This window comes from Alexandromys fortis, unplaced genomic scaffold (assembly GCF_014885135.2).
Source record: "Alexandromys fortis isolate MF-2015 unplaced genomic scaffold, M_Fortis_MF-2015_v1.1 scaffold_98, whole genome shotgun sequence".
Lineage (NCBI taxonomy): Eukaryota > Metazoa > Chordata > Mammalia > Rodentia > Cricetidae > Alexandromys > Alexandromys fortis.
In genome coordinates, this window is record NW_026068002.1 from 1,858,436 (window position 1) to 1,878,717 (window position 20,282).

The 20,282-nt window shown below is 39.0% G+C and overlaps 1 protein-coding gene across 14 annotated transcripts in view; it reads left to right on the top strand.

Moving 5' to 3' along the window:
* Dock10 (dedicator of cytokinesis 10) overlaps positions 1-20,282 on the top strand; it is a 251,970-nt gene that overhangs the window by 176,379 nt on the left and 55,309 nt on the right. For all 14 annotated transcript variants that reach the window (XM_050161078.1, XM_050161085.1, XM_050161079.1 and 11 more), the window contains exons 16-27: positions 1,195-1,274; positions 2,681-2,868; positions 3,802-3,867; positions 4,472-4,564; positions 8,925-9,048; positions 9,237-9,358; positions 9,714-9,800; positions 11,880-11,972; positions 12,409-12,527; positions 14,442-14,511; positions 17,702-17,815; positions 19,977-20,048. In XM_050161078.1, the coding sequence (XP_050017035.1) occupies positions 1,195-1,274; positions 2,681-2,868; positions 3,802-3,867; positions 4,472-4,564; positions 8,925-9,048; positions 9,237-9,358; positions 9,714-9,800; positions 11,880-11,972; positions 12,409-12,527; positions 14,442-14,511; positions 17,702-17,815; positions 19,977-20,048 (1,228 nt within the window). The remainder of the gene's footprint in view (positions 1-1,194; positions 1,275-2,680; positions 2,869-3,801; positions 3,868-4,471; positions 4,565-8,924; positions 9,049-9,236; positions 9,359-9,713; positions 9,801-11,879; positions 11,973-12,408; positions 12,528-14,441; positions 14,512-17,701; positions 17,816-19,976; positions 20,049-20,282) is intronic.

Genomic DNA, 20,282 nt, shown 5'->3' on the forward strand with positions numbered 1-20,282 from the left:
TTGGGGATAAACTGATACAACAAAGACCAAAATAAACCCTGACACACATTATGCTATCAGGGAATAGAAAGAAATTATTAATGGCATGTGAGGGGCACCTAGAATACATAGTGCAGTACTGACATTAAATTAAATCTGGTTCCTCCTGGTGACCAATTTCCATGGTATAAATTTGCCATTACTAACTTCAGCCCATCAGTGCAGTTCACTGACCATGGAGTTGGGAAGAGAGGTAAAAGTTTGAGACTCAAATAATCTTATGTTCAAGGCAAGCTTGGTCTACAGAGTGATTTCCAGGACAGCCAGACTGTTACATAAAGAAATCCTGTCTCAAAAAAACATAATAATAATCATCATCAACATATGGTGTGGCATGAGTTATTTTTTCAACTGCAGAGGCCAAATACTTGACAAAAGCTACTTAGGAGAAGAGGGATCACTTTGTCTTGTGCTCTCAGGGAATGTAGTTCTCCGTGGCAGAGAAGACATAGTGACAGGTGACATTGCTTCTGCCATCAGGAAACAGAGAGTGAACAGGGACTGGAACTGGGTTGTAAAACTCTAATGCCTGCCCCCAGTCACTGACTTTCTCCAGCAAGACTCCACCTCCTGAAGATTCTTCAACCTTCAAGGACTGTGCTAGCTGGAAGCAGGGAAGGAAACAGACCTCCAGAGTCAAAGAGTGAATTTGCATGATAAAAGGAGAAGAGCCTACATACCTGTAGAGGTGGTCAGTTCTTTGCTATGGAATCTAAGGATGAATGCAAACTCTTAGCAACTGTAGCAAAAACTGACTTTGTTCTTAAAATTTCTTAAAACTCACATTGATAGTGAAATGCTTAAGCAAGTTCAAATAAGTCTTATTGACAAGACCATAATAATAATAAATTACTATTATATTCATCTGGTCCGTGTATAAGTGAAGTCAGAGAAAATAGTTTAAGGTATTAGCAGAATATCTGTAACTTGATTCCTCCCTGATTTTTGTTTTAATTTGCACTAGCATATATTTTACAGGAATTAAACTATCCAAAAAAATCAATATGCCATTACTCTTTACCCTTCTCAAAGCTCAGAATTACAGTGTAAGATGGGGTTTTCTTTGGAAATGAAAATAATACAATGTGTGTGTGTTTGTGTGTGTGTGTGTGTGTGTGTGTGTGGTGTGGTGTGGTGTGTGATGTTCTTTCACAGAGCTGACCGGACAAGCAAAATGCAGACCATCCCTGGAAGCCTGGATATTGTTGTGGACAACATCCCCTTGGAGCAGCCAAGTATGATGCCAATATCATTGATATCATGGTTCATTTAGAGACTTCTGAGCATCTTGTGGGAGGTTATTTGATTGTTTGGTTAGCTTGTTGGTTAACTACTTAAACACAAAATTTGGGTTTCTTGGGGATTTTTGTCTTCCAAAATGGAAAGGAATTCATTATACTATAGGAATATGGGACTTATTTGTCCATTGAGATAGACAATGGATTCATAACTGAAACTATACCCTGGATAGCTTAACTATTATCTTTTCTACAAATATGGATTTAATACCCAGCAAGATATTAAATTATTCACATAATCCTTAAACCCCTGGAGTGTTATGAGGAAAGTCAGGCTCAAGTAAATGAATAGCCAATAGTGAGAGAATTCATATTCTGTTTAGTTTCCCTGACTCTAGTGTAGACTGGTTCTGCCATACCGCACTGACAGCAAATTCCTTTGAGGACGGAGCACAGCCACCTATGTGACCGAAATGTTATTACAAAGAATGTTTACCATATTTGGAACATGGTAAAACTCCTGCTTCTACTGACCTAAGAATGAGGGTTTCCAGATACAGAATCAAGGTTTCCTATGATAAATGATAACTGGGAGGAGACGATGCCCATCTCTCCTGATAAGTTTCCACAAATCATTTTAATATAAACTATAATGAAAATTCTAACTTAAGTTCCAATCCCAAATCATTTTCGCATTGATTGACAGGAAACAGCAGACGACAAACTAAGCCATTTCCTCGATGTGATTTAGGGAACAAGGCTTTATTGCCTACAGAAAAGCCAACATAATAGAAAGCTAAATGCTCTCTTGGAAAGAATGGTAGAGTAAAAGAGAAATTCGAGACTATAAAAAATATTGTAATTGACTCATAATTAAAAAATAGAATTGTCATCTGATTCCCAAGTATGTATAGCCAATCTATTTGTTTTATCTGAGTCCAGGAAGGTTCTTTGTAGAAAAAAAGCAGCAGGCCTCTTTCTGTTTCAACATGATATCTCCCTCCTTCAAAGAGTGGAATGACAGAAGTTTTGACTTACACATTCCTAGACATCTCTTCTTTATTTTTTCTTAGACTATTTTTCCTTAGGCTAACTACAAAGTTAGATTTTTTTTAAAGGTGGTAAAAATTTAAGAGAAAAAAAAGTAACAAATAATCTACAGAGGGCTTTAGGCTTTTGCTGTAAAAATCATTCCATGTATGAAAGTCACTGTTAATTCATCTGTTAGTCCCAATAATAGACCCACTGAATAACTTTATCTGCTATACAATAATACATGTATTTTATTTATAATAGCATGTGATAGTCAGTGGGTTATGCCTTATCTTATAAAATCTAATAAGTGTTGCTCACTTTAGAAGACCCATATTAAATGATAAACTCTTATTTTCTGATTTCTTAAGACTGTGTAACATCGTCCTTTATCCCTGTCAAGCCTTTCAACGTGATGTCTCAGTCAGAACCTACAGTGGAGGTGGAAGAATTTATTTATGATTCAACAAAGTATTGCCGTCCATACAGAGTATACAAAAATCAAATTTATGTCTACCCCAAGCACCTCAAGTATGATAGCCAGAAATGCTTCAACAAGGTATGACACACATTTCTGAGGTCTTAGTTCATCTCAGTTTGTGGTATATAGATCACACATGATGGTTCTTGAAAGAGCAACTTCAAATAACTTCAAGACTTGAAGAAAGTGTTTAGCCAAGGGTGGGTTCATCCTAGAATTCACTTTAGGATTATTCAAAGACAAATGCATTTTTCAGCATCTTGAAGTGTTACAAAAAAGGTATCTGTAGACAGATTTTTATTTTGGGCCACTAGATCACCAAAAAGGACACTGAGACTTATTATTAATTATAAAAGCTCTGCCTACAGCTTTGGCTTGTCCCACCAGCTCTTATAACTTAATTTAACCCATTTGCATTTATCTACATGTTGCTATATGACTCATGACTCTTATCTCTCCTCCTGTGTGCCTTGCTCCCTCTCCAGCTGGCTGGTAACTCCACCTTCCTTCTTTCCTGAGACTTCTCTGTCCCCAGAAGTCCTGCCTAACCTCTTCCTACCTAACTCTTGCCATTCAACTCTTTCTTAAACCAATTCTTAAACTCTTTCTTAAACATGTCTTCACACAGTATAAAGGAATATTCCAAAGCAGTTATCTTATAGTTGTTCAGCTCTGAATTGTTTGAAGATGCATGGTTGTGTAATACATTAATAATCCTTTTTAAAATCAGCCTAACATAAATTTGATCTAGACCATTTTTTTTAGTTTCTTATAATACCCTGAAAATAGCATGCTTAGTTCTGTACTGTGAGCTTTTTTGTTTCCTTTTAAAAAATCTCTCCAAATCCTGCTGCTTCTGAGGACCATGGATAATGTCACAAGGCAATGCTGGTTATTATACATTTTTTTCAGATTTAATTAGAAGCTACTTATTTTAGGCCCTTATATTGTTTGCGGTGTTATTTAAGAGGAAATTACCATCTCCATTTTCCCCCCTCACTATAATTTCAGGCACGAAATATAACTGTGTGCATTGAATTCAAAAACTCTGATGAAGATGGTGCCAAGCCCATGAAGGTGAGCCAAGTCACTTGGGGACATAGCAAGAGAGGGAAAGCAGGTGCCTTGGTCCTTTGCACCACTAGGGGAGCTTTGTATGAGTATGGTGAATGAAGAACAATTTCAGGCATTTGTTTAAGATCTCCTGAAAATGTACATGGCTCAACAGCCATCACCAGCGCCATCTATCAGAACTGCTAGCCTCCTCCGGCCTGATAAGAGGTTAGGATTTAATATCAAAAGCTGAGTCTGTCCTGCTACCTCACCTTCATTGGTTGGCATGGACCTGGGGTCCAGCCAAGGCTGAGGACCTTAACTCTATCAGAAAGTCATGCTTCAGGGGCCTATCTTGAACACTAACTCATATTTATGGCAAACAAAAGTTGTACAGTAAGTTGGTTCAGTGTTCAACCCTTAGGCCATACCTTTAAGATGTGTAAAGGCCTTTAGCTGTTCTTTGATGCCCCATTGCACAGTGCACACAGAACAATGGGCCAAGGAAGTCCAAAGCTAGCTGGATGTCATGCTAGGAAACCAATCCGAGTGTGTGCTGGAATTGACTTTTTTCACCTGGGCATATTTTCAGGCACTCATTTTGTTCCCCTCCTCACTTTCTGAACAGTGTATTTACGGAAAACCTGGAGGGCCGCTCTTTACTTCAGCTGCCTACACAGCTGTCCTGCACCATTCTCAAAATCCAGATTTCTCTGACGAGGTAAGGACCAGACCCCACAGCCTCCACCTGAGACTCATGGGTGAAAAGGTCAAAGAAACCTTATGTAGACTACATCTCAGATTGAGGACCATGGCGTACACCTCCCGAGGCTCTACAGTGACACTAACTGAAGTGACTCTGGCTGGTGATAGTCCTGGTGAATGCTGCTAATTCCTACAGTTGTGTAAGGACTGAGCTTCAAAAAAAATGGCTTTATTTTATCATTCTTTTCAAATAATGTAACATGAGGGCCAGGCTTGTTGGGGTTTCTGTCCTGCCCAGTTCCCACAGCCAGCAAGTCCCAAAGAAAATCACACAGAGAGTCTACATTAGATATAAACTGATTGGCCCATTAGCTCAGGCTTCTTATTAGCTCCTGTAGCTCATATTAACCCATTATTCTTATCTAGGTTAGCCACATGGCTCAGTACCTTTTTCAACAGGGCAGGTCCATCCTGCTTCAGTGGTCTGGGAAGAACTGCGAGGAATGGGCTTCCTCCTTCCCAGAATTCTCCTGTTCTTATCACCACGCCTCTACTTCCTGTGTGGTTGACCCGCCTATACTTCCTGCCTGGCCAATTATCATTTATTTAAAAATGATTAACAGAATACAGACAATTCTCCCACACCAAAATAAGACTGTTTTTTTTTCTCATTTATTTTGTGGGTGATTTTAGTAAAGATCATATTAGATAGCTTTACTAGTCAGTATGTATGTGATAGCAGGATGTCTAGATGTTATAAATCAACACTATTGCTCTCAGCTGCATGAACTTCACTGGGCTCAGTCCCCTCATCTCATGGTTAGAAGTGTGACTTGTCCTAGAAAATTCAACACTCTTTTTGTCCTCTTCCAAAGCTCTGAGAATCCAGCACTGTTCCCACCTCCTGATATAGATGAAGGCACTGGTTTGAGTAACTTTGCCAGGGTTGTACAGCTACTAAGTAACAGTCAGCAATCAAAGGAGGCCACGTAGCCCTGGAGAAAAGCTTTCCCACTTCCTGTAACTCATAAGAAGTTTCACTGGGCTAGTGGTAAATGGCTACACATATATTAGCTATGTTATAGACAGCCTGAGACAAGTTTCAGTGATTAAATCCAGCTTCTAACCCTAAGAGACAGTCTGAACTATTACAGCCAGCTAGGGTTTTATATGAGTTCCTTTATTGAAACCATAACAAATTAGCACCCTTTAGTTGCTTAAAATAATACACACCGTTTACAGTTCTGGTGGTTAGAAGTCTGAATTGGCTATCATGTGGCTGAAATAATGGTGTCAGTGAGGTAGAATGCCTCCAAAAATTTCTAGAGGAAGATCTGTTTCCTTGCCACTTGCAGCCTCTAAACACCACCTCATGCCTTGGTTTGTGACTCTTGTCCCTTCTACCTTTTATAAGGACAGGCATGGGGCTAGAAATGTAACTCTGTTAATGAAGTGTTCACCTAGCATACCTCAAGTCCTGGGTCCTAGTCCTAACACCACATACAAACATGTGTGGTGATCAGCGCCCTCGGGAAGTAGGGATAGGAAGATCCTAGAGTTAAAATAATTCTTTGCTATCTAGAGAGTGTGAGACCTGGGTGAGGCACATGGATTCTTTCTGACAAGAAAGGAAAAGAAAGGGAGGAAGGAATGAAGGCAGGAAGGAAAGAGCCTCATCGCGACCACAATGTACCCTCTTGTCATATCTGATATAATCCCAACATCTTCACCTTAATCACATCTTTGAAAGTCCCTTGTGGCTTGCACAGTCACATATCCATGGGTTCTGGGTTTTAGAACACAGAGTCACCTTTGGGAGCCATCTCTGTCCACCACCCATGTGACATATTTGTCCTTTTCCAACTAATTAACAAAACCCCCTGACCTTACTTCCTACATCTATGTCTACTTAATGCTCTTATTGTCCTCCATCAATCAAGGTAAGAGGATTTAAAAGAAAGAAAGAAAGAAAGAAAGAAAGAAAGAAAGAAAGAAAGAAAGAAAGAAAGAAAGAAAGAGCTAAGGGAAAGAGCTATTATTACATTACAGAATATTTGCCATATTGATTGACTTTTTCACATAACACATGTGAAAGATGCATTTTCTGTAGATGTAAGAATTTCATAAATTAGTGTTCTCTGTCTCTCAATGCTGTTAAGTCTGGCTTTTAATCTTTTTTATTTTCTTATATTTCCTGACATCTCCTAAAACCCATGAGCTTTTCCAAGAGACATGTAGATTATGAATCACTTAGTGGTCTTTGCAACCTAGATTTAATACTAAGGTTTGATTTTCTTAATTACAGGAAAAACAATTGCACTAACTTTAAAATAGGTATAAATTATCCAATGCATTGTTATAACAAAATGTAAGTATTTGCAGGATTTTTAAGTCAGGGATTGTGAAGCCTAATTTTATGTCAACTCCACACAAACTAGAGCCATTTTAGGAGAGACCCTCAGTTGAGAAAATGTCCCCACCAGCTTTACGTGTGGGAAAGCCTGTGGTATGTTTTTTTGCTGTTGTTGAATGTTTCCAGAGAATCCAGATCACTGTGGGCAGGACTTCCCCGGGGCTGGTAATTCCAGGTACTATAAAAGCAGTCTGAACACGCCAAGAAGAGAAGTCAGCAGGCAGAACTAATCTGGGCCTTCTGCTTCGGTTCCTGTCACCATGTTCCCGCCCTGCTTGAGTTCTTGCCTGACTTCCTTTGAAAACGAACTATGACATGGAACTGTAAACTTACATAAACCCATCCCTCCCCAAGTTGTTTTTGGTCATGATATTTTATCACAGCAAGTGAAACCTTAAGACAAGGATGCTTTCATGACCATGTAGTTAACTGGGATTCTGGAATACTTGGTGCATTGCTATGTAATCTTGAAGTGGGCTAAGAAGAAATTTTCTAGTGTTCTGCTTATGATTATGGATTTTGAAATGTATATTGGAGTTTGTAACTAGGTTAGTGCACTGTTGTATAAACGTGCATAAGCTTGTAACTCATCAAAATCCAGGGATCCTCAAACTGTATCATAAATGAGACTTATCTGGAAGACTCATTGAAACAGAATACTCAGATTTGAATATTCAACATGTCTGAGTTAGGCATGAGATTTTATGGTTCCCAGATAACACTGATCCTACCATTTCAGGGACCACACTGTGGAATCTAACAGTCCTAAGACTTTTTTTTAAACAGAACGAGGATAAACTGGAAGACGCACAAGACATCTAATTAATAATCTATGGGCTTTATTAATTGCTTGACTTGACTGTTCTCAGAGCAACTTAGTGACTCATATAAAGCTAAGTGCATATAGGCTCCTGGAATCCTGGTATGCAGGGGTCATCAGAAGATGTAGGACTGACTTAGAAACCCCCTGTTACTAACTCTACCATCTCTTGCTCACTCAGTATCTCTGGCCTTGAGTCCCACCTCTGTAGTGTCCCTATCACAAGACAATGAGGAAATTAAGTACATGTGACAAAGCTTTGATACCTAATTTAAAAAGTGATATAAAATGTAGGTGGTTATTTCAAACGCTTTCTTTCCAGAAATATGGGATAAATAACCCATGTCGCTTTTATTATTTTATATTTGTGTTTAATCAGAGGCATCATTAGTAAACCTTCAGCGCTGCTTCATTAAATGACTCCTTACTGGCTATGACAAAAGTCATTTCATATGTTTATGTTGTATTTTAGAGAGACAGAGGCCAGGCTTCCAGTTATCTTGTTTACAGCCACAGTTCTCAGTGATGTGCACATGAGTTGCCTGGGTACCTTAAAAGGCAGATTCAGATTCTGGGGCAGTGTCTGAGTTCTGAATGGCTAACAAGTGTTCATTTAATACCCATGCCCACGAGCATACTCAGGAGGCCAGGAGTTACAGTTTCACCATGTTTGTTTGTTTGATTGATTGATTGATTGCTTATTTGTTTTGTTTTTGTTTTTTCAAGACAGAGTTTCTCTGTGTAGCTTTGGAGCTTGTCCTCCAGCTCACAGAGATCCACCTGCCTCTGCTTTCCAAGTGCTGGGAATAAAGGCGTGGGCCACCACTGCTGGTTTACGGTAGTTCTTTAATGTCTATCTTCTTTACACTCCGTAGTTCTGTTGGCGAATTGGTGTTTTTTAATGTGTGTGTTTAATTGATACTCTGGAAGCATAAATCATGTGATGAGAGATACTACACAATCTAAATTGTCATCTACCACAGTAAGATATAAAAATCACATATCAATACATTACAGCCCGCAGACTGAATATTTGTTGAGGGTTCTATCATTTTGACTACACACGGACCTAAATTTCATTCCTGTGCTGACGTTAAGCGAATGATTTTAATCTCAACCTAAATGTGGTGTCTTCCCCTGCAGGTGAAAATTGAGCTCCCAACACAGCTCCATGAAAAGCACCACCTTTTGTTTTCTTTTTATCACATCACGTGCGACATCAATGCCAAAGCTAAAGCCAAAAAGAAAGAGTCCCTGGAGACTTCAGGTACTTACAAGAAGTGACCCGAAACAGGTCAACGTGACACATGTCTAACTTGAGTTGGAGACCATTTTGAAAAGATATGATTTATTGATTCTTAAATGAAGTTGCTGTTTATAGTGACAAGAGGTACATTTGTACTTCTTAGCATAGAGGTTTGTGTTCACAACCTTATTAGTGTTGCTTCTTTGCAGTGGGATATGCATGGCTTCCTCTGATGAAACATGATCAAATAGCTTCTCAGGAGTATAATATCCCAATAACAACCACCCTGCCTCCTAATTATTTAAGCATTCAAGATTCTGCAAGTGGAAAGGTATTGAATAGTGTATAATTTACAATTTTTTTAGAAAAATCAGCTATGAAACAAGGCTATCCTTTATACTCTGTTATTTAAACTAGCATGATAGTGTGTGTGTCCATTGCAATTTTATGAAGTTAACCTACAATAATCCTACTCTTATTTTATTGTGGCCACTAAAAATGAACCATTAAAAAATGACTCTATGAAAGTATGTCAGTCTCCTCTCCAAAACTTCCAAATGAATTTGCACAGTTTCCCACCTCTAGAGCGATGTGGCAATAATGACTCAGAACAGCAAATTAACATGAATTAAATGATCTGATTCCCTTATCTCATTTTGTCGGTGATGGCAAACTCTTTCTTGCAGCATGGCGGAAGTAATGTTAAATGGGTCGATGGTGGGAAGCCACTTTTCAAAGTGTCAACATTTGTTGTATCAACAGTCAACACTCAGGTGAGTACCATGTCCTACAATAGAGACATAGACTATGATGCAAAATAGGATGGTGACTCCTACATCTGTAGGGAGAAACACATCATGTCATGAGTTGTCAAAGGAGCAGGTGGCTGAACTTGTCAAGAAAAATGCTTAAAGTATAATCTTCACCTCTTGAGATAGACAAAATGCCCTAACTAGCTCCTTAAGTCATAAAACTTGAGGCCAAAATACAGAAGCATCTTTAGAATGTGGCCATTCACTCATAGTATGATCTCCTCATACTTACAACACCCAGGTCTAGAACCTGTTCAATGGTTTTAAAAAAAAAATACTTTTTAAGTTTACCACAAAACTAAGTCTAATTCCCATGTCTACCCAGGACCATGAGATAGACAGGACTTCACTGGAGGGTCAGTTTGTCCAGCTGCTGACTTTGTTGCTGAACAAGTCACATTAACCTCTGTGGTTCCTAAGTCCTCATCAGGAAAATGGTACACCTAGAATATCACTACTTAATCTTGTGACGGAGAGCAAAATAAGAAAATTCACGTGAAAGCAATTCATGAGCTATCGCGTACTGTCTACACATTCATAACTATTAAATTGTAAGTTTATTCTTTCTGTTGTAAGGCAGCTTTTTCTGTTTCATACTGTTTTATCTCAACCACATATTTGATTCCTAAGAATGATGAAATAATCCAGAGACTACACAGAGATAAGCACATAGATAATACAGATAAAGATTCACAGATAGGCTTTTAAAATCAAAAAAGTTCAATGTTTCGACGATACTTTCATCCTCATCCTTAGTCCTGGGTCCCACAACTAATTACCCCACCTCATCTTGCTTGCCAAGGTCCAAGGCTTCCCCACACTGTGGTTTCCAACTCATACTCCGTTTCCCAAGATGTTTTGGGTACTTGCCTTTCCTCAGCCAGGTAAAAAGGCACCTGTCCTCTCTTCCTGCCTTCTGCTCATCAATCTGGTTGACTCAGCCTGATAATTCCAATATTAGATCAATCGTCACTTCTCCTAAGTCTTCCTGGTTCCCTGAACCTGCAGGCAGTGCTGCGCTGTCCTGTAACCTGCCCAGATGGCATCTTGTTTTTATTGTAATGAGCTTCTCAAGTTGTAAATCACCAGGTACATGTGAAAGCACGTAGTCATGGTGAACAGTCCACAGGTGAAGTGATCCTGTCCGTCCCACATCCTGTCTGTCCCGCCTTTCTTCTGTCAAAAAGGCCTACCAGGGACCTGACACACAGCCAGCTTTCACTAAATAATAACTAACTGGACAAATATATGGAGACATATCTAAGAGGAAAACAACTGTCTCTAATTAAGAAATAAGTAGGAAATGGAAACATCACCACTCAAATGCCAGTATAATGAAAACACATGCCAGATGCCCGTCTAGCATTTACTTCAAAAACAATCACAAATATGTTCTCAAAACTAAATTTTCTTTCACTTGATTGAAAGAAAAATCATTTGAAACATAACTCAACTCAGAACTTGGAGAAATTCCAAGCAGATTCCAACAGCTCAAAACCAAGATGTCTTGGGATGTGTGCATGTCGCAGTTTTTGTTGTGTCCTGATTTCAGGCTGATACAGACACATTAAACCTGGAAATGTTGTTACTAGGCATGTCAAAGACAGCATGGTGCCCTGTGTGTCATAGACTATGTACGAGAGATTTTTAAAGATCTCTGGAATTTGGACTGAAGAAATTAGAAACATTGAAATAAGGGAATAAAGAGAAGGAGGGATGAATAAAAAGATGGAAGGGGAAAAGAGAGACAGGCAGGGAGGTAGGTAAGGAGGGAGAGAAGAAAGGAAAGAAGGGAGGCAGGCAGCCAGGGGATATCACTCTCCAGTCAGGGCCAGAGGGATAAGAGAACTGAGTATGAAATGTGCGGGCATCAGCATCCAGAGTGCTGTAGTCACTTGGGGGTCTTCAGTTGACCTCTCTGTCGACAGGGGGAAAAAGGCTCTAAGTCTCATTTCTTGGGGAATCGTGCTTAGAAGTGCTTGCCGCCCTAGCTCTGAGTCTGTGCACCACCACCAATAAACACTTCTGTTGCCTTTGCAGGACCCACATGTGAATGCATTTTTCCATCAGTGCCAAAAGAGAGAAAAAGACATGTCTCAGTCACCTACCTCGGGTTTTGTCCTTGCTTGTAAGGTAACATGACATGCAGATTGAACGGTTTGTGGGATATAAACTGGCAAATAAATCCTATTTCCCACTGAAAACTAAGAAGTAAAGATTATTAAGGATTTTCAAAAGACCTTACCCTTGCAGATCAGAGAGCCAATGAGTTTTACTTCATTCTTTCTACATAATTCTGTTTATATAAAAAAAAGGAGAAAAGGCAAAGATCAGTTTTTTATCCAAAACAAAAATAATTGAAAATTAGAATGTATTTACCATTGCTAATTAAGCAAAATCCTTTCGATATAACCTACACCTTCTGCCACAGCAAAGAAGGAAAGCGAGTGGTCAGCTAAAGGGGAGTACAGTGACCACGTGATCACCTCATAGTCCTGAAAACACCTGCAGACTGTGCTGACCTACTTCCCGCTTGTTCATTTGTGTTTTTCCCGCCAATTCCCTGCAGAACTTATTAAATGTGGACAAGATCCACTCCATCATGAGCTTCCTGCCCATCATCTTGAATCAGCTCTTCAAAATTCTAGTGCAGAACGAGGAAGATGAAATCAGTGCAACCGTCACCAGGTATCCATAGCAACACTGGGGGCCCAGACTGTAGAACCTTTGATCAGACAGGATCCTGATGCTATGATTCTGGCTATCCATATTTGTGTACATTTCGTGTGAACATGCATTTCAGATTTAAGCACTTCTCACCCTCATGCCCTTGTTTTCAGAGCCCTGACTATTATCATTAGCAGAACGCTAGATTTTTTTCTTCTGCGTTTTAAACATTTTGTTTTGAGATAACTGTAGATTCATAAGCAGTTAAAATGGATAATATGGAGAGGAAAAGTTTCTTCACCACTTAGTATCCCCCACTGTCAACACACACACATACACACACACACACACACACACACATTTGTGTATATATGAAATTATACAGTGTGCAATCATTTGGCATTAGCTTTTTCACGCATCACAATTCTCTGAAGATCCACCCAGGCTACCCACTTATCAGTAGGTCACTTCTTCTCATGGATGAGTATATTCTATGATATGGATTGTACCACGGTATGTTTAAGAATTCGTTTGTCGAAAGACATCTGAATTTTCCCATTTGGGGTTATAACAAATAAAGTCACTATAAATATTCTTATATAAATTCTATGTCAATGTAGCTCTCATGCTTTACTTCTGACATGGATTCATAGTAACACAATGAGTACACAGTTCATTGATTGAGCATTAGAATTTTTTTTTAGAACCTGCTAGATTGTTTGCCAGAATAGATGTATCATTTCACTATCCCACAAAAAGTTTGTCTGTGTTTTTGTTTTACAAGACAGGGTTTCTCTGTGTAACAGCTCTAACTGCCCTGGAACTAGCTCTTGTAGACCAGGCTGGCCTCGAACTCATGGAGATCTGCCAGCCTCTGCCACCTGAGTGCTGAGATTAAAGGCGTGTGCCACTATTGCCTGACTGCACCATTTCTTTTCTTTTGTGTTAAATTTGATCACACCATACTCTACCAAAATCACTAATAAGTCTAGTAATGAACCCAGAGTTCTGCATTTATGTTATTTTGAATTAATAATTTGATCATATATTTGTTTTTTATTTCAAAAATAGCCATAGCGTTATAAAAAAAATCGCAGCTAGCATTAAAATGTTGACTGTATCTTCCTTGCTCAAAGACATATTAGTTATCTTTTCTACAATGAAGTTTTTAACCTTGATTTTAAAACAAAACCCTGAAGTTCTTGGAAAATAAAGTATCAATATCAGTTCCCCAAAGATCCAGTTCTGAACCCAGATTGGAAATCGCAAATAGTGCCATCCAACTAGTGTCCCTTTCATCTGAGTGTATGTGTCGAGGTTGACAAAACTTATAAATATTGCAGTTTAGAGATAGGTTAGAATTTCTGAGTTTTCCCAAAGCTCTCCAAGGCAGTGACTGGTCATGTTAATATGAAAAGTTCTCACCGCACCACTGCCTCGTGAAACCCTAGCCCAGCTAATGACGGAAATACACAGCTTAACCTAATCTCTTTTTCCAAAAATAGGTCTTCTGCTCACAGGTTGGAAAGTGAGCCCTTTATAATGGAACATGGTCATTAATCAGAGTCGAATTAGGTACTTACAATGATCCCTTTTCCAGGAAGACAAGGTCAGCAGGTGCAGAGACCACAATAGTGCATTCAGCTCAGAGAAAACGTCTCCAGCGCAATATTACACCCTAAGACTTTCCTTATAGCTTAGTCAATTCTTGGAATACTTCTGTTTGGAAATGGTGCTGGAAGTTGGCTCCCAGGTGTTAAAGATATATGAGGTGCCCTCCGCTGGGGACTGAGGAAGGCCAAAGAAGAGTGTGAACTGGTTGGTTCATTCATGCATGCATTCAATCATTCACGAAATACCCCATTTTCCAAGTATTCTAATAAAATAGCATCTTTATACCTTCAGCCAGGCCACTGAACATCTTTGCTTTTCCAGGGTTCTGGCTGACATTGTGGCCAAGTGTCATGAGGAGCAGCTAGACCATTCCGTCCAGTCGTACATTAAGGTAGGGAGTTGCCACTAGGGCACTGATCATACGCCCTGCGCTGTGTGGCTTGTCTCGTTCCTGCACTGTCTGCACTAAGAGGGAGGTTCTCACCCTGACGTTGGATGGTGCCAGCCGTGTTCAGAACACGCGTCTACCTTAGCAGAATTCCGTGTCTTTGCATTAATGGGATAGCTGTACTGTTCAAACATAAAAACGCTATGTGCGTGTGGAAATGAATATTGATGTCAGAATGGTGGAAAAAGACAGAAGAGAAAGCTAAAAGTGTTGCTGCTTTGAAGTTGACATTAGAAATATATGAAACTTTGACGCTAATCAAGGAAGACATCTGAGGGTTTATTGAATGCTCTGTGTTTCTCCTGTAATGTTTTCTTAGCTCTTTTTATTGTTTTCTCAGGCATTATTTCATTTTCCCAGTTACTGTGTATTTGTACCTGCTTCTGGTATGTTAAGTCCTTTATCTTCTGGCATGAACCATTTGCCCATCTCATCAGTGTGCACTGCTTCCTCAGTGTCCCTTGTCAAGTGTCCCCTTGGAGATGTTCTAGTCTCATTTTCAATTGACTGTAAATGGATACCAATGAACTTGTGGTGATGTTTGCATTCCCATAGCTCTGCTCCAAACATCATTTCATCGAAAGCAAATACAAGCATCCTAAACTACTTCATAATACATACAAAAGCTACATTCCCATTTTGCATACACAGGCTGGATATCTTGAGATGTTATTTTTTAAAAGAAAATACATTCAAGTCATCTACGGCGACAAACCTGTACATTCTAGATGTTTAGAAACGAGCCTGGAGAAAAATTGGGGCTTTTGTTACAGAAACTTCTTTTTTAAACAATGATTGGTGTCATAGAAACGTTGCTACAAAAGGAAATTGTTTTAAAAAAATCCCATTCTAGAAGGAACCACTCTGAGATTCCACCTGCAAGGATTCCTGTTTATGGATTATCTGCCAGAAATATTGGATGTTTTCCCCAAATACCAAAGCATGAATGTATGGCCCTTCTTATAGTAGCCTGTATGCTAGAAAGAGCCATTTCCCAGCTATTTCCGTAGGATGGAATTTTGCCTGCTAGGACCCTGACTTTAATTACCAACAGCTAATTACAGCTACAAATACCTTATAGTTTACTCTGCCTCATAGAGGGGCATCACTGAGTTCACTAGTAGACTGATGGCTGTACTTGCTAATGTAATTATCTGGAGGGAGTTCATCTTCTCAATACGTAGCCCTCACTTTCTATTTCAATCTACAAAGAGAACAAATAGAATAAAACAATTCCTTGAATCGTCATACACTTCATTCAGACAACTTCATTTCCACTGTAGTATCCGTTTCCTCATTCAATGGAGTTGTTTAAAAATATACTAAGAACTTCAGTTGTTGTGGCGGTTTCTGTCACCACCACAGCCAGCTCCTGTGAGAACCTAAAGGCTCGGATGCCTACTCTGTGGTGCCCTTGGAAGTACACCTTGGACCAGGCTTCGTTCTCACCCAGGAAACATGAAATATCTTGACAAGAGTGTCACAATCTGCAAACCAGAAAAGGGATGGTTTATCTCCTTTGTTCTAAAGTAGCTCAAATCCAGAGATATACTTACATGAAATTTCAGATGGACAATTGCTATATTAGAATTTATTTTGAAATAAATACTTCCTAATAAGTACAACTAACATGTGTGTCATTAAACTAAATTCCCTAAACTGAGAAGTGAGAACCTAGATCTAGACAGTGGAATGTCCTGAGAAGTGAGCCCCCACAAACCTCAGCTGTCTCCTCTGATGCAAAGAGGAAACAGGCCAGATGAGGATCCAGCTCTGTGATCAGACTTCTGCTGATGTATATGGACAGAAGGGAAACATTTAACAAATAGATATATATTAAGCCCCATACCTAAGAGCATTGTAAAAAAAAAAAAAAAAAGATGAGCTGATTCCAAGACATGCTTGTATATCCTTGGGTGATGTTATAATCATTGTAATTTATATTTAACCGCAAGTAAACCAAACACCATTTCAAGTTCAGTGGTACCAAGTGCTGCTAACTCACTCCATCTATAGTATCAAAACTGAACACATCCACCATATCTTTTTCAAAGATGTGTGTCTAAGCCAATCTAATTCAATGCTATGCTTCACAGGGGCTCAGAGCCCTGACAGTTCTAAGAATCCGGTTTGCAATGTTACAATAGTCCAGGGCTAGTGAAAATTAAATACCCTTCAGGCTAAATAACTGCATAGGATTCAACAGTAGGTGGTGAGTTTGTCTTCATAGGAAGCTCAGTGCTTGGGGGAAACTAATTACCCTTATGAGTCCATCAGATTTTTGTCTTGCCTTTGAGATGAGCTTCAAACCTCAGGGCCTACCATGGTTCTGATGGGCTTCAACATCCAAGGAAAGCCTTAGAGATCCAAAAGGAAATGTACTGTTATCTTGCCTGCCTTCCCTCTAAGTTGTAGTCTCTTCTAAATTGTGAATATCATGAAAGCAATACCCTTTTTTTGAGGCAAACCTGACTCATAAATAAGCTACTATAGTTCAATATGAAACATTTAGTGTTTTTGAAATATGTGTATTCATATGTGTGTTGATGTTCTTAAAATATATGAAGAAATAAACAAATTATCACCAAGAAAGTTCTTGGAAGAAAGGAAAGTAAGCATCATTAGTTTTCTTACTGATGGCTGATGTTTACCAACCTCTTGACAGTTGTGTGTAGCATAGGATGATAAAACTTGGGCTTGTGGGGATTCACATCCTCACTTCTGGAAGGCACCCGCTTCCCCACTTGGCTATTTGAGTGGGTGCTCTACCCTTTCAGGATGAAGAATTGCTACCATGCCACCCGTTGACAGTGGAAGGAAGAAGGGGAGTGTGTCCTAAGTAGGTGGGTTCAAGCCCTCCATGATTCCTTGACCCTGCTCAATGGCTCTCTGGCCCTTTCTCTTGATTTCTACAGAAAGAGTGCCAAGGGGAGCTTAGGTGAGCAAGGCCCTACTTCTGCAAAGACCCCAAATAGAAGCCAGTGGCCCCTACTCTTATCATCAGGCCTCCACCGACTCCATGACTAAAGATGATACAAGCAGTTGAATATGAGAGATGAGTGATTTGTGTAGGATAATCTTCAAAGCCTTTTAAGAGTAATTAACTTTGTTCATTTTTCTGGGTCTTCTTCAGTTTGTATTCAAGACCAGATCCTACAAAGAGAGAACAATACATGAGGAACTGGTGAAAAATTTGAGTGATCTTTTAAAGTCAAATGATTCGACAATAGTCAAGCATGTCCTAAAGGTAATATTCTTTATAATAGTACATAGATATAATATATTACTTCATAATAGTATGTATTATATATTACTTCATAATAGTATGTAAGTATTATATATTACTTCATAATAGTACATGAGTAGTATATAGTACTTCATAATAGTATATAAGTTGCTAGCAGATACAAAACTCTATGATTAGAAGAAGGTTACAAGACCCACTGATATCCACAAGTCATTTTCCTTCTAATTTCTAACATACATTTCATATCAAAACTGAATTATAATAAATTATCTAGTAAAAGAGGGGTCTTCTATATCAAGAAACAGAGAGGAGCAGGTTGCACCTGAGTTTACTGCTTTGATCTAAAGACAGAATAAATTACTCTTAAAAACTATCTGAAATATTCACAAACAGTAAGTATAGCACAAAGTTTGGACGGCTTTACAGTAGGAAAAAATACTTCAGAAGGGATTGTAATGGCATATTGACAATAGAGGGTGAATGACAGCAAGTTTTTGGTCTCAAGTTGAAACGTTGTGGGAACATGAAGAAACACCATGAAAAACCTATAATTCAACGTTGGAACCCTGAATTTAGATGCAATTTTTTGTCTATTGTGACTTAACAGATTCATGTGATTGGATTCAACTGATTGCAAATATCTAGAAAGGCATCATACGCCATCAACATAAGTTCACAAAAATCTAATTCTGACAAACCAAGTAGTTTTTTTTAAGCAGCCTTCTGAGTAAATTTATTATATTTACTCAGTTGGTATCTTTCAGGTGCCTACCCTGAAGCAGTCAGACTCCTAGGCTCTTGGGATGCATTAGAACAGTGGCTAAATTCCATGCCTTTGGAAGCTTATTGGTGAGAAATGAGCTGTTGATATGATTTAAACAAAATTAGATGTTTCTGGCAAGTCGAATGGGAAAAGAAAGCATGGAACAGTTTAAAGGAATGAGCACACAGAGGACAAAAAGGGAGACTTGCACCTCTACTAGGGTAGGCAAGTGACCTGAGAGAGGAGACACTTGAGAAGGGCCATGGGGATTTTAGAGTAGAGCATTGCAGGCCAGGAAAGGCCTTACCTGTTCGGTAAGGCTGTAACACGATTCTGAGTCCGAGAACACCACTGTGGACAAGGATGGGAGGGGTTAACTGAAGTTAGAGAAGCTGTGAACACTCTGCCAAGCCTATGGACCACATGGGTGTGGAGAGTCTGCTGAAAATGGAAGCAAATGACAGAGCATTTGGTATAATGACTAAAAGTGCATTTGGGACAGGATTGGAGATGGAGGTGGTTGCAGCATGCCTTGGATTCCTTAAACATTCCTAATAGTGTGGCTTTCACCTTCACTGTCAAGCAGACACTGTGATTTCTTCGGTGAAGTGATCCCTTCATTAAGCCACATCTGCTTTTTTAGAATGGACATCAGCCCTCCTACCCTTCACCTAAGCCAGTCCCTTGAGCTTAAGGTGATGATCGACAAAGTGCTAATTACCCCAGCACTGAACCAGCCAAAAATTGGATGTGATCCAAATGCCCTCTGACAGTACAGCAACGAGGTTCATGATGGCTGAATATGAGATGCGGTGATCTGATCCGACCCCATGCTAATGACTCTCCCTCATGAGGCGCTAAGCAACCTTTGTTAATTTAAAAAGGCAGTCTAGGGGGGAAGGAAACAGCAAATTTTATGGGGAGTTCAGTGGTAGAATAAAGGAAATACACCTTCAGTGTGTAAGTATCAGTGGGAAAATGGTTAACACATAGAAAATTAGCACAAAATTGAGAGCCTGATGGTGAGCCTGCCACAAGAGCTTTATTTTAGTTTTGTTAACCTAAGTGAAGCAAACATAATATCTCATGAAGAAATCTTTCATGAAGAAATGCACAGAAAGTCATCTCAAGTGAACTGTCCATCTTTTAGCTTCAATTTTTGATATTATTAAATATATCATAAATATGATATATTTGAAATATATGATGTGAGCTATGGCAATTGTAACTTTGACAAAAGTCATCCTAAGGGTACAGAGAATGTATTACAGCCCTGGTCCATTTAACTTACTCATTTACTTTAAGGTAAAAAAAATAGGAATATTGTATTATAAAGGTCATAATTACCATTATTTTTACATAGATTAATAAATCTTTTATTGTCTTTTTCTCTTATAGCATTCTTGGTTCTTTTTTGCAATTATTCTAAAATCAATGGCACAGCACTTGACTGATACAAATAAAATTCAGGTAAGATCATAGGTAATATAGCAATGTAATATCATGCAACAGTTACACTAATGAACACACTCTCATTAGTTCCACTTTTATTGGCTATGTAAAACCTTAGCAATTTAGGTTAATTGCTTTTTAAGTACAAGAAAAGATCACACATGTTAATAAAGGCCCATTTGGAAGCAGATGCCAAGACAAAATTACAAATGCAAGGGTCTATTGGGGAGAGGTAATTCTAAAGAACAAATG